At 34.9% G+C, this 17,034-nt stretch overlaps 1 protein-coding gene across 1 annotated transcript in view; it reads right to left on the bottom strand.

The window, feature by feature from the left end:
• MALRD1 (MAM and LDL receptor class A domain containing 1) overlaps positions 1 to 17,034 on the bottom strand; it is a 236,196-nt gene that overhangs the window by 125,278 nt on the left and 93,884 nt on the right. The window contains exons 22-25 of the mRNA XM_041408374.1: positions 15,033 to 15,143; positions 13,947 to 14,160; positions 10,137 to 10,384; positions 7,354 to 7,651 (exon numbers count right to left, since the gene is read on the bottom strand). Of these exons, the coding sequence (XP_041264308.1) occupies positions 7,354 to 7,651; positions 10,137 to 10,384; positions 13,947 to 14,160; positions 15,033 to 15,143 (871 nt within the window). The remainder of the gene's footprint in view (positions 1 to 7,353; positions 7,652 to 10,136; positions 10,385 to 13,946; positions 14,161 to 15,032; positions 15,144 to 17,034) is intronic.

Below are 17,034 nucleotides of genomic sequence, written 5' to 3'. Positions count from 1 at the left end.
CTAACTAGTAATGTAAAATGCACTCCAGTGACTATTGATAAGCATGTACTTAAAAAGCATTTGAGTTAGATCTGGTTTCCTACAGTCAGAGAAGGAGAATAAAGAACCACACTTGTCTTCAGTCTTATCCACATATAGAAATTTTGTTCCTGGACATCTAGAAAATTCAAATGCCCAGCAAAGGTGTATTGCACTGAAGATAAAATAGGACTAGATTCTGTGAGATATAACTTTTTTTTCAGATTGTTTTTGCTGCTGCAAGATATAATAGTAGAAACATCCTATATTTCTAAGACTCCTTTGTATTGTGACATAATTTCTCTGCTTTTAGACATGTGAGAAAAAGAAAAGTCATCACAGACAAGTAAGAGCAACTTTTTAGCTAGTTCTTGGAATGCAGAGCACAGTTACAGCTTTCATGTTCTCAGTTCACCCAAGGAAAGGCCAACTCTGAATCTGGAATATGTAACACATAGAGAAATGTTTAATAATGAGAACTAATAATGACAGTAGCACTGGTGGTCCTGAGAAAGCTCAGATTTCACGTAGTTCTCCCAGCAGAGAGAAATGAAAGAGCAAGGCTCTTTAAGAGGGTTCTCCTTTACAAATATAGTACCAGAAATTCCTCTAACAATTTTTGGAGCAATTTGGTTATAAGAGCTATTCCCAAACCCCGCTACTCATTGCCTAAAGGAATTACAAGCTCATATTATGAATGTAGATATAAACACCTGCCCTCACCTGCTGCTCAGAGACTCTCATCAAACTGCCATCACTGAAATTCTTTTTTCCTGACCTTACACTTATTTGGATGCCTGCTCTGGGACATCTTTTTCAGAAACAAGTCTGTGGAGACCCAAGAGCTAAAGGAAGTTTTGAAGATGTTAAACAGTTTTGTAAAACAGAAAAACAAAGGCTGACAATGCCCTACCTCCAAGGACCTTAGATGACATTAATCATGTTCTGAGATGACATTAATCACATTCTGTCTGCCAGTTTCTAGAGCTGTAATCAGTAATGGGCCCAATTCAGGCTCTCTTCACATCTGGCTACTGATCCAAAGAATCTGTGGGCTTTAATTTCACTACTATGTCTGAGAATAACTAGGGGAAAAATTTTGTTTCTTTGACATAAAATTATAATAAAGTATGGGAAACACCTTCAAATTATCTGTACTTTACTGTATGTTCAAAAGCTGTAGTTGGTTAGGGACTGAAACATATCCTAAATCCCCACAGAACTGTGGAAAAAATATTTTTAACTCTCTTAAAATTAAACCCATTCTAAATTTTTGTCATTATTTTCCAAATTACACCAGTAAAAATAGATGTAATTTTTTTTTAGTTTAGCAAATGGGCACATTGCTTTCAAACCATTATACAATCTAATAAGTTTAGAGCTCGAAATAAAAGGAGATAGATTAGAGTCCAAGGTACAAACAAGCAAAAAGAATCAGAAGAAACTGATTAAAAAATTAAAAATTTTAATTCCACTTTTTAAAGTGGAATTTAAAAAAGTGGTGCAAGGTATTTCCAGTTAAATTGATAAAGTACAACGATAAAGTACAATCTGTGTAAAGTTGCACAGATTTGGAATTTAATTGGAGAAAGCTCAATAGAATTAGAAAATACACCACCAAAATCTGGGCTATATATTTTTCTCCTTCACAATCAATAAAAAGGATAATTTTTGTAATAACAGGCGAACAATATATGTAGAAATTACATTCAAGTTACCTGTAGTCATGACTACTTCATATTCAAATGTAGTAGCTTTATAACAAGTTCCTAAGCAAATCTACATATTCTACAGTATTTCCATCATTTTTCTGAAAAATATGGATGGAATTGTATAATGTACCAGAGAGGAGAGAGAAAAAATTAAACATGTAGATTTCTTGGTTTTAAAATACCGTAATGATAAACCTTTTGTATTATTGTATAATGAAATTGAAAGCTGCCTCTTGCATGGGACTTCATTCTTGATATATCTGAGAATAAGTTCAGGTACCAATGAATAAAAAAAGTTCACAATCTGCTTTATGTAATTAAGGCAACTAAATAGACAGATTCAATCTTCCAAAAGAAATGTTGAGTCCTCTTTATATGCTTGTTTTTGTTTGAGGTTTTTTGTTTGGGGTCCTTGTTTAATTGGTTGATTGATTTTTGTTAAGATTTTGTTGCTGCTTCAGGGCTAATTGTTTATTTTTGTTTGGTTTCAGGTCTGTTTTTATTTCTTTCTCTTCCCAGAACTGGTTTTAAAATGCTTTAGAAATACTACTTTATTCATTTCACATCCTTTTTTTCAGTCAATTGTCAATGCTGGCTGTTTTAAATGAAGCTATAAATGCTTTGTTATTTGATTAGTTCTGTATAGAGAGATTTTTTTTCCTCTTTTCAGTAGATCACATTATGCACTGAAGCATAAAATTTTATTATTCTTGTAATTATATATAAGTTACAAAAAGTGCCAAAGTTATTTCTATTTATGTGTCTGTAAACTTTTATAGATCTAATTATAACTGCAAAAGAGTGATATAAGCAATATCTTTAGGCCTTTAGAGTATACTCTAGAGTTTTCAACTACATTTCAAATGAAAATATTTTCGACAAATCTGATTTCCTGGTTATTCTATTACTTTGCATATATTTATTTTAATTATGTTGCTGACCAAATTCTATAAATTTTAATTTTTTTTTGTGAAGGAAAAACTTGTACTAAAAGATTTAAAAAACAGTATGGAACAAAAAAAACCCCTGCCAACTGAAAAAAAAAATCCCAAAGAAAGAACAGAGAAACATCAAGACTATATTCTTTATTGTTTACTTTTAAAAGACAAGGGAAGTGTGTGAGTTATGAGTTAAGAAAATGTTCCAGTGATATGAAGGTATTCAGGGTGATATAAGCTAGAAATAACTATGAATAGTAGTACAAGTTTTTTGTGAAAGTGAACACAATGGGACCTAATGGGACTGTCCCCATGTATTGGGACTGTCCCCAGTGCTAGCTATGAGCTACAAAACCTTTCTGACATCAGCTGCCGTAGCAAGACATTAACTTTCTTACAATCCCTGTAACATCCAGCCCCCACAGGTGCATCAGTTATTTATACAACTACAATGGAGATAAACAGTCACAATTTAGCAAATTAATTGTACCTTGAGTGACTGCCAATGAAATGTGATGTTATTGACTTACACAGAATAACACAGTCCATCTTTCACAGGTTCTGGAAGCCTATCACTACCACTCCTAAAGAGTGACACAGCACAGTACAGAAACAGTTCCAGAAACACAAAAGCCCAATGTTCAAAATGGACAAAACAATCAAGGTTTTAGGATTTATCAGGAAAGAGAGAAAAGAGAAAAAGTACATTACAGTATAATTCCACTGGACATGCATTGGCTAAATGCTCCACATAGACGTGATTTTACCATCCCAAAAGAGTATAGTGGATTTTTTTTTTTAAGTCAGAAAAAGAAAAACCATAAGGAATAGTTTCCATGTAAGAAATAAGTTGAAACTCCTTCAGTGTATAATGTTGCTTAAGGATGATTGCATAGAGAACAATATGGAGTAGGTGTGTTTGGCTGTTCACCATTTTCGGTAAAAAGAGGGTAAAAACAGAGTCGCTTTCTCTGCAAGTGGCAGAACAGTACAACATGCTCCAAAAAATGAGAAGGGGGTTATACTTCTGAATGTGCTTCTAGGGAAACTAGGCTCTATACAGAAGGCAAATACATTAAGGTTTGCTACATGTCCAAAACCACATTTGGTTTGTAAGGTCACCTAAAAAGGAAATATTAGCAACATTAAGAAGAAGTATCATATATATTCAGCATCTCACTGACAGCAGTAGAGAGGATATCAAGTGAAATGGACCTTGATGTGATTCTCTGTTAATAGTCCTATGTTCTCAATGTTCTCAAAGACGTGTTCCACACTTCTGTGAATTGCTTTTAATTTGCTGAAAATAACTGTCTTTTCTACAAAACTGCAGTCATCAGATACCAGTTCCCTAGTCTCTGGAATAACTTTTCTGTATTGTAGCCTGCTAATCTGATCAGGCAGCCCTTGGCAGCTGTTGTATTCCCAGGTGAATGGAAGGAGACATGAGCAGAAACTCTGATGGAGGGATCTGCAATTTTATAGTCAGTAACAGCACTGCAGGAGGGAAGGGATAGAAAGAAGACAGGAAAACCAAGTTTAGAGAACATGGAAATTATTGTCAAATCCATGATGTCTCTTTTGTAAACAACTGTAAGTATAAAATGTTACTCATGGATAGCTATTCCACCATTAACCTCCATGGCTGCAATGAGGCAGCCTAACTCACCATGGTGTTTACCACAGGCTGCAGGGGAATCTCCTGCTCCTTCTTCCCTTACCTTGGTGTCAGCAAAGCTCCTTCTCTTGCATATTCTCACTCCTCTCTCTGGCTGCAATTGCTTTTGGGCAACAACTTTTCCCTTTCTTAAATCTGTTATCATGGGGATGCTGCCACCACCACTGGTGGGCTCAGCCCTGGCTTGCTGGGCTTGTCCTGGAGCCAGCTGGAATTGGTTCTGCTGGACATGTGGGAAACTTCTGGCACCTTCTCACAGAAGTCTCCCCTGTAGCTCCCTGCCACCAAAACCTTGCCAGACAAACCAAATACAGAAACAACTGCAACTTTCACAAGGTTCAGTGTGGCCAGGGTCTCTTCCTGGGCTGATGTTGATACAGGAAGCCTTTTACACGAGGCAAAAATCTTACCACACTGCACAGACACAGCAACAGGCACAAATAACGTTGTTAAAACAAAATTGTCTCTGCATTTTTCTCCACACAGTACCATTGTGACACAGGAGCAAAAACTAATGTTCATACAATGAAAATTTGATAAGGGCCAGCCTAAAATGATGTTTACTGTTTCTCAGACTCAGCAATTTAAGAGTCTCTCAGTGGCTTTGCAGTTCAGCATTGTTGTTGCTAAGCAGCATATTGAGAACAATCTACAGTATCCTGTAGCTTACAGGAAATTACAATGCAAGCTTTCAAAATTATTTTTTCCAGCTGTCCAGTGTTCACTTCCCGCCTTTGAACATTACTGCATGTTTGGCTGAAAGAAACAGCCACCTTAGAATATATTTTTGTTAATGTGCTGAATTTCAAGGTGTATATATAGAATCAGGGAAAAATTATTCTGAGTGGTGAATTGGTGTCACAGATGGGAACATTCAATGATTCTGTTCGATTTCATCTTTACACTGCATTCACTGCCATATGACTCTATGCACAGAAATAACAAGCAAAGACTCCTTAGCATACTTGTCTCACACAGTGATATGGCTCAATAAGGCTCAGAAGAATCTCCTCTGATATGTGCATTACAAATATTATCTTAGAGAAATAAAAAATTTAAAAGGAATTGTATTACAGTAGATCTCATAAATGACGAATTTATCTCTTAAAGAAGAAATATTTTTACTTTCTTAGCAAATATATTCCCAAGCTGAAAACAAGAAGAAAATTTTGCTGCATGATCTTCTTCATTCTCAGAAACTTTTAAAAAATTGATCAATGGGTATATGTGTTTTACTTTTGGTTAAATTTTCCTTTGTTTCTACAAATAGGCAGATAAGTCTAGGGCTGCAGATTTTTGCAGCTGATCATCATGGCCATTTTAGCTGGTTCTATTTTAAAAAGTTGCATTATAGAGCACTTTTCACAACATCCCCACACATTTTGCCACAGTTCAGAGCATTTCTATGGGCAGAAGCAGACCCACTTACAGGCAGTGATGGAAACAGATACCACTGCTAAGTAGCAGATGTTATTTGAACCCCTCAGTGGGTCATGTAAACTCTTATCCTGGACAAGTAAAATTTGTCAATATAAAAAAAATGGTTTGTTTTAAGGATGAATTTGAACCGTTGCCTTAAAGTGTTGTGAACCTCTGAAGTTCACATAGTACATCTTATATGAGCAACACGAAGAAATCAGTCTCTGGAGGCTCTTTCCTGAGATTTTAGTATCTTTTTTATTATAAAACATAAAAGTGTTTTGGAACATCCTTTACCATCAAAACCAAAGCTTTTAAAGCTTCTAACATTGCCACAGGGACTTGCATTTCCCATTAAGAGGATAGAGTGTGAATACAACAAAAATAAAGAATCAGAATGCTTGGCTAGCGTTCCTCCTGGGGTAATGTTCATATAAAGCTGAACTTCAAAATACAAATCTCATTTGCAATAAATTTCCATGACTGGCTTGGCAAAAGTGAGAAGCCAATAGTACTAGAACTGGCTTCTTATCAGAGAGGTGTCTGGAAATTTTTGCCCATATCTTTCCTGCTTATCTTGTGCTCAAAGTTCAGTGCAATTTCTTGGGTTTGATGTAATCTCATCAGTGTTATTTCCCAATGCCTGACCAGTGCTTAATGACATCCTAAAGGGGAAGGCTATTCATTAGCAGCAGTAACAAAGCAAAGTTGCTCACATAAATTAATGATCCATTCTCGTTGTAGTCCTTGACACTGGGAAATATTAACTTTGTTTTATTGATCAGCAAGACAGAGATGTGAGATAAAATGACTTTCTGCAGCCATGCAGGAAATTTGTAGTAGACCCAGGAACAAAATGCATCTCCTAAATTTCACTTCAGGGGGTTACATTCCAGTAGCTCTGTGATAAATGTGGAAGGAGGAAAAAGATTTGTCCTGTTCTGTCAAAAAGAGTCTCTCCTTCATCATTTGTGTCCAAGCAAATACTGCTAACCTACAGCAGCAGTGCTTTCATGACTAGCTCTTACCTTGGGGTTGTTGGGATCCATTCCCATCCAAACTGTACAATTTCTGGTAAATGTTTTTTGAGTTTTATTTCCCTAGTGCAGTAGGTGAGGGTGGTGCAAATACTTGCACTGATGCTGGCACCATACCACACAGGTAGAAGATGGATATGGTGCCTAACCAGTATTAGTAGCAATTCCTACCAGCCAAAAACCATTTAAGCCTACTGGCCTTATTGCAAACTGTCCATATTAGCTCTGTCCCACTAAGTTCTTTATTCTACGACTCTACTTTACAACTTTTGGTAAATAAATCCTACTGAATTAAGCAGGATATTGGCTAAGTGTACATGGCTGGACAAGAAGCTTTGCAGATTCACAACAGTTCACTCAATTCCTAAACAACTATTTCATAAAATGATTTTATTAGAATTTCATGGGCCGCCTAAAAGTGTTGAAATTTCTGAATGTCTTTTGCAAGATATGTATACTACTTCTCTTTTGAAGGAGAGACAAAGAAAGCAAAATAATGCTGCTATTCCTTCTTTCCAGACTATCAAAGACTGTCCATAGCTGGAACATACCTGTTGGAGGCAGCTTCGTGGGTTCTGCTTGTAGAAACTCCTGGGATGGCAAGCAGTCCCTGGAAAATGTGAGGTCATCAAGTGCTATGCCATCTTTGGGACCTTCTCCAGCTATCCCTTCAAAGACAACTTGAAAATCTTCATCTCCATCTCCAGACAGGGTCAGTGCCTTGTGCTGCCAGAAATTTCCCTGGTTTCCAGTAAGATTAAGGAGAATTTTTTCATGTTTCAATGTAGTTCTCTGGTAGATAATCAATGATCCAATGTGAGCTCCATACATATGATAATAGAAAATTATCTGTAAGCAAGAACAAGAGCATAAAGTATGCAATAGGTGACTTCAGTCAAATTCTGCTATTGTATTTATCTAATTCTTAAACTGAGCATTACTAATAGCATCCAGAGTAGTCATTAATTTTACTCATTGAAAAATAATTTAATCAAAACGCAACAGAACAACTTACTGCTTGCAATTCTTTAACAATTCCATAAGCCAAACTTCAAAACCAGCATTAAAATATTCAGCAGCAGATCTTGCATCCCTTTGAAGGACTCTTGCATTTAAATGTGAAAGAACTAAAATGTTTCTTAAAGAAACAGAGGAATGGAGTAGTGCCATTTGCAATATAGGAAGCAACTTCCATTTACTGAACAACTTCTGGTTAAAAATGTGTTTAGGTAGACTATAGAATGTGCAATTAGAAAATAATCCAATCTATAATGGGAACTAAACTTTTACATGGACATATGCAAAAATAATCCCAAAGACACCTAAAATATATAAGAGGTACTTGGATTAAGAAAAAGTGATTTATTTATTTTTAGTAAAAATGAGGAAATTTTTAAATACAAAAGACCAAACACATACATACAAATATCACTGTGAAAATTCTTCATATTTAACTGCACTCTCAGTTCTTTCCTATCTTGTATTTCTATTCACCTTTTGAAGGCGCATCTTTGTTTCTGAAAATCTTGTATATAGACAAGATATTTTTATTCATTTGTCTTTTTGTAGTTACTGCTCTATATTTGTTTTCTATATATAAAACTCATCCAATTGATGTAAATATTCATTTTCCAGTTATTTGAAATGGTTCAAGATCCCATACTAAATCTGTTGCAATATGATGAAGCATTTTCTTTTCAAATAACCCCTAGGAAGGAGTAAAATAGTTCAGGGGACTCTTTGATCTTATAAGATGAGGTTTCAGATCTTGACATATTTTTTTTCCATTCATACAATTTCCTATACGAATAATTGCTCTTCCTTTGGACATTTGTCTATGTGAAAGTTTCAGTACTGCTCAAAATCTGCAAAAAGTAATACATCATAAATATGACTGACTGCTTCAGGCCACATAATGGATGTCAAGAGTTGGGTCTGCACAAGGTGCACATACCTGCAGGCTTTTGTAAATAATTTTCTATGTGATAAAATAAACATTTTCCCATAGTTACATTTCAAGCACTTAATTGGATTTAATATGTGATACATAAAAGCACAGATGTTAACATATCATTCTCAGTTATTCTGCATTTCTTTACATACATTTTTTGCTTCATAGAAGTCAAAAAGTGGAAGTATTTTTAGAGCATGAAACCAGGTAATTCAGAGGAAGAGATACTCATAAATATGATGCTAGAAGCAGAAGGTCAAGATCTCCATGTTTCTGTAAGCAGAGTATTTTTTGTATATGTATTTTAAGCAATACAAAAATTAACATGGTTCCAATTTTGAAGATAATTTTATAATGGCTAGATTAAATTTTGCTACTGAATATCATAATTATTCAAGTTTTCTTTTGAATCATAAATCAAACTCTTTATGTTTAATACTTCCTGACTTTCTTATCTATAAAGAGTTTGTAGACTTTTCAGAGAGAAGTATTTCAGTAAAATGAACTGGTTAGAAATGTCAAACATAAGCAGAACTCTTTCCAAGTTACAGATAATCTACTCAGGAATATTACTCAGGAATAGTATGAGATAAATTAAACTAGAGGCTCATGATTGGACGTTTTGCACAGAGATGTCACCTGCATAGCCAATGAACTGTTTAGGACTATTTCAGTCTAAGACCACCTTAATTTGATGAGCATAATTCTGTGATCACAAAAACAAAATTATCCTCTTGAGAGGCCTACTTATTAGATGTGTAAAGGTAAACTCACAGTTTCAAAATAAGGCATACCTAAAGTTTCTCGGATATTATATTTTTAGCAAAGACTATAAAAGCTGTATGAAAACGAGGACATTTTTTATTCCAGGTTTGCAAAGACATTTTCAAGCTGAAGTCACTGCAATCTGCTGTGATATTTTGGAAGATCAAGGCTTACACTTCTCCATTTTCTAGAGAAGAGCTGGTAACAAAGCCTTCTGTTACACATCCTTCCTTTTGTAGTTATGTTCTTTGAAAACCAATTGTTGCTGCACTTACACACGCTTTCTCCATAAAATCAGAAACCATTAAATAGTTGTTTGTTACTTTGGGTGAGTTGCATAAGATGTTGTAAATCAGACACTGCATTTACTGGCAGCTTCATCTGAATCTCATGGAGTACTTATTTACTTGCAGAATAACTCTTCTCCTGCAGCAAGATGCATTTTTTTCTTATGGCTAAAATGAAATAAGATCTGATCCTGACTTCTCTACATAAGAATGGAGGTTTTTTTTCTCAAGAATTATTTCAGTAATCATCTTTAATCATTTTAGGAATACATTCTTGGTGCGATCTAGAAATCAAATTCTTCATTCCTGCTATTACCACACCCTCACATACCTTGCAGTTTTTATTCTTTCTGCTTAAGACAGGACTAAAAATCCTAGCTTTCTGTCCTGGTAGCTGAAAAAATGAACTCTTTATAAAAATATAATGACCAGATGGTTCTTGCAGTGTATGATCAGTAGCTGGTCCTGTGCCCAGTTTTGCAGTACTGCTAGTTCTGAGATGCCAGTCGAAATCATCATTTTCATCTTGCTTCCATCCACAAAGGTCGAACTCAAAATTGCAATGCCCAACAGATGAACCTGAAATATATTTGCCACACATGAAAAGAGATTTATTTTCAAGTAGTTAATTAAGTACATATAGTGCAACCTAGTACTCCAATCTATGAGGGGAAAAAAAGCTTCACTATAAAAAATAATAGCCATGTATCTCATTCAAAAGAGCATTTTGAATATCCTGGACTATAATATTAGGATAAAGCTACTTGCATATATGTGAGTCCAGAGCTTTTTTTATTACAGTCAACAGGATCCTTGGTATAAATGCAACCAAATTTAGTTAACTATTTTAGCTCCTTAGGGTCTTAACTGCCCCCCCCGCCCCCCATAGAGCATCAAAGACATGCACGGAAAACCAGCCTCTTTTTGAAGGAACATGTTAAGACTGGGTGAGAACAGGAAGAAATGCCTCTATCTAGGGAACAGACACATCCAAAGGAAAGTACTGAGCACCATAAAAACACAGCTTCTATATAAACAGACACAGACAAAATATAAATGTGGGTGTGATAATCTTGAGCTGAATTATATCCAAAGTTAGTTTACTTTTGCACAAGTCCTCGATTCACTTGTATTTCCTTAGCCAGTATAGAAACATAGATAAATTGTGTTGGTGCTGGATTGTGTCCAAAGAAGGGTAAGGCCTGGGGCCTGGGTCTGAAGAGGAGCAGCTGAGGGGGATGGGGGTGTTTGGAGAAAAGGACAGTCAGGGTGGCCGTATTGCTCCCAACAACTACTGGAAGGGACGTTGTGGCGAGGTGGGCTCAGTGTCTTCTCTCCAGCAATGAGTGATAGGAGAAGAAGAAAGGACCTCAGGTTGCACCAGCAGAAGACTAGGAAAAATTTTTCATGGAAAGGATTGTTAAGCATTAGAACAGGTTTCCAAGGGAAGTGGTTGAGTCACCATCCCTGGAGGTCTTTAGAAGCCACATAAATGTGGCGCTCAGGGACATGGTTTGGTGGTGAAATTGGTAATGCTAATAGTGGGATTTAATGATCCTAAAGGTCTTTTCCAACATAAATGATTCCATGATTGTCTACATATCTCATTAAGTTGCACTTAAGGCCTAGAAAAGAAGAAAGCTGTCATAATTTTGGTTGATTTTTATATGAATCAACTTGCACATTCTTTACAAATTTTTGAATCTTGAATGTCAAAACAGTCAGGATGGTGAGTAAAGTGTCCACATAAATTAAGTCAATTACATCATTCCAGAAATTTAATTTCTGTATATTTTTTCTCTATATACATCTTTGAGTTCATTATAATGATTACCAAGGAAGAGTAAAATTGCTGAAATAAGCTGGAATTTCAGCAGAGACTTCAAGAAGTTTTTGATTGTGCCCTGAATGTTCTTACTATTATTGCTGAAAAGGAAAGTGCCTTGAAGATAAATTTAGAAACAATATGTATTATTTTGTAGGACAATATCAGAAATTACAAAATGTCTCTTCCAAAATGTAATCAAAATCAGAGACTTTTCTGAGGTCTGATAAATTTCAGTCACTTGAAAGTAGTTTTATTTAACTGAAAGGTACTCAGAAGAACCAGTAATCAGGCTAAGGATCTAGAATCCATGGAATCAACACATGGACCAAAACAGGAAAGACAGCTACCTCAAAAATTTCAGGCTGAAATCAGATAAAAATTTTTTTCTTTGAATTTTAATCTGTGAATGTCATAAAGTAAAAAAGTTAGAAAATTTTTCTTAAAAGTATGAACTGCTAAGCAAAACTAGCTCCCCTTTTACCTCGGTCAGCAAATATAGTGCCATCTGAAGTAACAATTAAAACCAACCCAGACCTGGTATGTGAAAGTATATTATTATCTTTTATGAAAATCACAGATTGTAAATTAACTCAACTGAATGCCATAGCCCATAAAATTTGTCCTAATCATATTTTCCAACTGATTTAGTTACTTCATATTTCAGGATCATTCTTAAAGAAATTCCTTCCGTTATTTACAAATACCATCTTGAGTCAATAAAATTCATGCTTACAACAGAACTTTTCATTTTAAAGACATGTTTTCAAGAATCAAGACCTTAAGGCATGAGCACTGATATCCCTGCTAATGCTGTACATATTGGGTATTGTCTAATCTAAGTTTAGATGTCCTTGTAGGATCTCTATTGTCAACAAAGAGAAATATTCATATCTACAGGACAACTTCTTTAATCTAACTCACACAACTGATTTTAAGTTGCATGAACTTCAGCCTGAAAACAATTTACTCCACTGATGAAAAAGAGAATTTAGGCAGCCTGCTTAGAAGCTGAAGTTACTGCAGATGACTGTGCACTTGCACATTAAATGACTCCTGTGCTTTTAATGCATCATAATGCTTCACTGTAAAGCTTACAATCAAAATGCAGTCAGGAAATATTTTTTAAATTATTTTGCAATTTTTTTCCTCACTTAAAAGTAATAATAAAAAACATGTTAGAGGAAAGCATTCACTGTATGGGACTGTTTCAATTCATCTCTTCCAATGGGGAATTGGAATAAAATCCTTATTATAGTGGTTGCAAAATGAAATCCCATTAGTTTATTTGAACCCTTTTGCCCTTAATGATTCAATTTATATTTTTCTGATGATATTTCATGGGAAACACAAATTATGCAGAAAACTCCCCCCAAAAACAAACAAAAAAAACCTAAACAAACAAACCCAAAAAAACCACCCCATTAATATTTTTTTTAAAAATCAGAAAACAAAAGTCAAAGTTTGAGAATATTTTTTAACAGAGTAATTGCAACTTGAAATACTCTTCATTTTTAGTTGCAGAAGATCTGAGCTGCTGCCTGTATAGGTTAGTTATGTACTATTCCTGGATTGGAAATCATTGAGTACTTGAACAGTATGAAAATAATTTTCAAAACATGGTTCCTTTGTCATGCACCTAAACTTTAGTAGGATATCAGCATATCTTTGCTTCAAAGAATTGTATTCACTGAGAATTTGATAAACTGAAATAATATTCTCAGTAAAAATGAGGCAACTGTTAATATGTTACCAATCAACGGAGACGTGATTGTGTGAGCATTTCCCACATTTGTAGTAGTAAAAGAAGTGTTAATACCATATATTGTGATTCAGAAGGAGCCATTTGATATGAAACATCATTCTTTGAATCAGATATTACGTATGCTGCTTCTTGATATGTCTTGTAAAACCAAAACTGTACAATATTCAGATTAAAATAATTTGCTGAGACCTGACAACCCTTGAAATATCTAAGGAGGTAGGCTCCTCGTCTCCCAAAGGTATTATGCTTCAATTTTTTTTGGCTTAATACAGTCTTTTCATATGGAAAGCAGGATAATTTTATTCTGCTTTTAAAGACAGCTGCTTTCTGAGTTATTTTAAGACATCCATTAGGAGCTCTTTGTATTTTGTATCGTGGATTTTAAATTAAATAATAATAATTAAAAATCCTTAAAACCAAGGAATAGAATTAAATTATTACCTTCTTGTTAGCTTTCTTAGCTGATGAGTTGTCAAAAGTATTTGAGTATTAAAAATTCACAGCAGGCACAGTTATTTATGATAATTATATTAAAAAACTACCTTACTTACTGCAAATACTGGGGCTTTCATCTGAGTTATCTTCACAGTCATTTACAAAATCACACAGATTATTCTTTGGGATGCAGTACTTGTTGGCACACATGAATTCCTCTGATGTGCAAGGTTTGTCTGAGATTAGCAGAGGGGAACAATCTTCAAAGGTAATATCATCCACTGCCACATCTCCCATGTAACTGACACCAAGTTTTGCCCTGAAAATAACCTAATAAAAATTACAGAGCTATTACAGTAAGCCACTGATAAGACAAAGAAAAGCTTATACACACAACATGAAAAGAACAGAGACTGATGGTCCTCGCAAATCTTTTAATATGAAGTGGTCAGTTCTTACTGTCAAAGCATAATTCTACGAAATCTTGTACTAGAGTTGGTACAGATCTGTCTCTGTAGTTATTGAAGGACCATCTTCTAATATAACCAAGCACACCAAAAAAAGGAAATTAATCATGCCACTCGAAGAGATACTAGTCCTCACTCATCCTGAACTAATAGAAAAGGTTCTACCAACTTCTGCAAACAAAGTTTGAAAAAGACTGGTCTGCCATTCACCATTTAATTCCCATGAATGTAAAAATAATTTTAAAATTTCATTAAAATTCCAAGACAGACGTATCAGGAAATGTAACTCTTTTAAAAATGTGTTACTGACTATCCTTGGGGATTTTTCGTTTTTTTAATAAGTCTACAACTAAGCAAGTATCTCTAAGAGGTTTGGGAAACTGATCTAATTTCAAAGCAAACATCACACTCAAGATTCTTCTTTCAAAATCCAGATAGTTTTACTTACTGTGCACTAAGGAGAAAGCAGTAGAATATTTTAAGCAGAGTTGGATTCAAGGATAGATGGGATTTTCAGTCTTAGTAATGGATATCAGTCTGAGATAAAAGAGGAGTGAGAAATTTCCAAAAACATGAGTCCAGCTCAGATAATTAATCAGACAGCTAAAAAGATTATTTCTTCTATGGGAGGAGAGGTACATGCATGGTGTGAAAAGGGAAATGAGAAGGTGAATACTTAATATAGAAGTACCAATAGCCAGCTCTCTAGGAAGCACATCACGTTGGAAGACACACCTGAAAATTTGAATGAATTCCTAAGAAGACTTCTGCTCTGTTCCACTGGGGACCTTGGCTGCCACTTTGAGTCCACAGTTTAGAAGTCTTGTTACTGTCTTTATACAGTACCTGAAAAAGAAAATAACTTCAGGTCACAAAAGAATGTTTCCATTACCAACTCACTTAAGAGTCCTATAATTGTATACAAGAGTACAATATTATACTGTTCATCTAATCTCTAATCCACCATTAAAAATCACAGAAACATAGAATTGGAATTGGAAGGGCCCATCAAATCCAAGTCCCTACTCCTTGCAGGACTACCCAAAGCTGAATCATACACCTGGGACTGCTGAGGTATTCCTTGCACTCTGCCAGGCTTGGTGCTGCCCTGGGGATCCTGCTGCCCAGCTGCCCTCTGGCTGAAGAACCTTTTCCTAATGTCCAATCTGACGCACATGGATATGTCAGTATCAATGACTATACTGGGAAAATAATGCTTTAAGATTTTCTGACCTCCTCATAAACATACCCAGCCCACAGACTTACCTGGACTAACAGATCTCATTAATTTATCCAGAGTGGCTAGCAGTGAATAAAAATTGTTCATTGGTGGATTGTGATTCAGTTGTACAACATGGAAACAGGGTTAACAAGACTTGCTAAAAAATATATTTTTTTATGCATACAATTAACTGCTCTTTCAGAATGGATTTTCTTGTCCTGATTCTTACGAAACATTTTGTTTCTTCTACAAATAATTTTTTACTTTTTTTCATAGAGACAAAATTTCATCTTTCTGAGCAATGAAAGACTTTTAAAAGCCCATACCCTTGTAAACAGCAAGTGGGGAATGATGACACACTTCAACATGAGCAGAGAATCCTAAATATTCTTTGGTCCAATCTCTTGGGCATCCAAATTCAACTGAGCTGACAATAACAAGATGGGTGTTTGATGAAGTGTGTCAAGCTGGGTCTCCAGCCAGTACTAGCAGAGCTAAACATCCATTCACCAGTTGCCTGAACTACTTCTGCTTTCAAGGATTTACTGCTATGCTGTGTAATCTTCTTAGGGCAGCCTAGGCATTTTTCACCATAATGAAAAAAACCTTTTTTGTTTTAAATTTATGCAGTCCCACGAGTGTATATGATATTGCATAACAGGTAAGTTCTGCCAAGCAAACAGCAAATCCTCACACTAAAGAGTTTTCATTTTAGGGGGAAAAAAGGAATAGATAATATATTAAATTGGATAGAAAAACAAGTGAGTTCTGACTTTATAGACAGGAAGATCTGACATAGAAGACATTAATTTAAAATGAAAATAAATAAATTAGTGAGACAGGGATTACAGACATTATTTGAAAGAATAAAGAGTGGTGAATAAGAAAGTATTTTTTAAAATCTCAAATGCAAATAATATAGTTATATGAAGGTAGACTGTAGACACACATGTACATGTTTTTACAGACTGTAAATTATCTACTCTATTATATATCAAATTTCTGCATCATAAAATCATATTTTCTATCATATCATGAAAAAAAGTTAAAACTTTAGTGTAAAACATGGCCATTAATTTGTGTGCTACTAAAACCCAATGCTTCTCTGTACCTTAATGCACTTTGAATCTCTGTGCATTTCAATTACATTGCAAAAACGCACATCTAATACTTTGGTAGAATTCCCCATACCAAGTCAAAGTACAGAAACTAAACAAAAAAGGTTCCAACAAATAATCAAATTCAGGTTGCTCAGGAAACTTAGAGCAAATCAATATTTAAGAAAGCAATAGAAACACAAGAAGGTAACAATTCATGCAAATGGCAGGAAGATCTTCAGCAATGCAAATCTCACATGATATTTGATGGCATGGATGCAGATTTACAAGCAAAAGTCAAAAAAAAAAAGTGGTAGTCTTGGGAGAAGATATGGATAAAAGGTCTTTTAAGCACAGAAAATATTCCCATTCCTACTTAATAAATACTTAGAGCCTTCTTAATAATGAGAAATCATTT

This window comes from Onychostruthus taczanowskii, unplaced genomic scaffold (assembly GCF_017590055.1).
Source record: "Onychostruthus taczanowskii isolate IOZ18803 unplaced genomic scaffold, ASM1759005v1 scaffold3, whole genome shotgun sequence".
Taxonomy (NCBI): Eukaryota; Metazoa; Chordata; class Aves; order Passeriformes; family Passeridae; genus Onychostruthus; species Onychostruthus taczanowskii.
The sequence above is the reverse complement of the archived record's forward strand: the minus strand, read 5'-3'. Positions and strand labels throughout refer to the sequence as shown.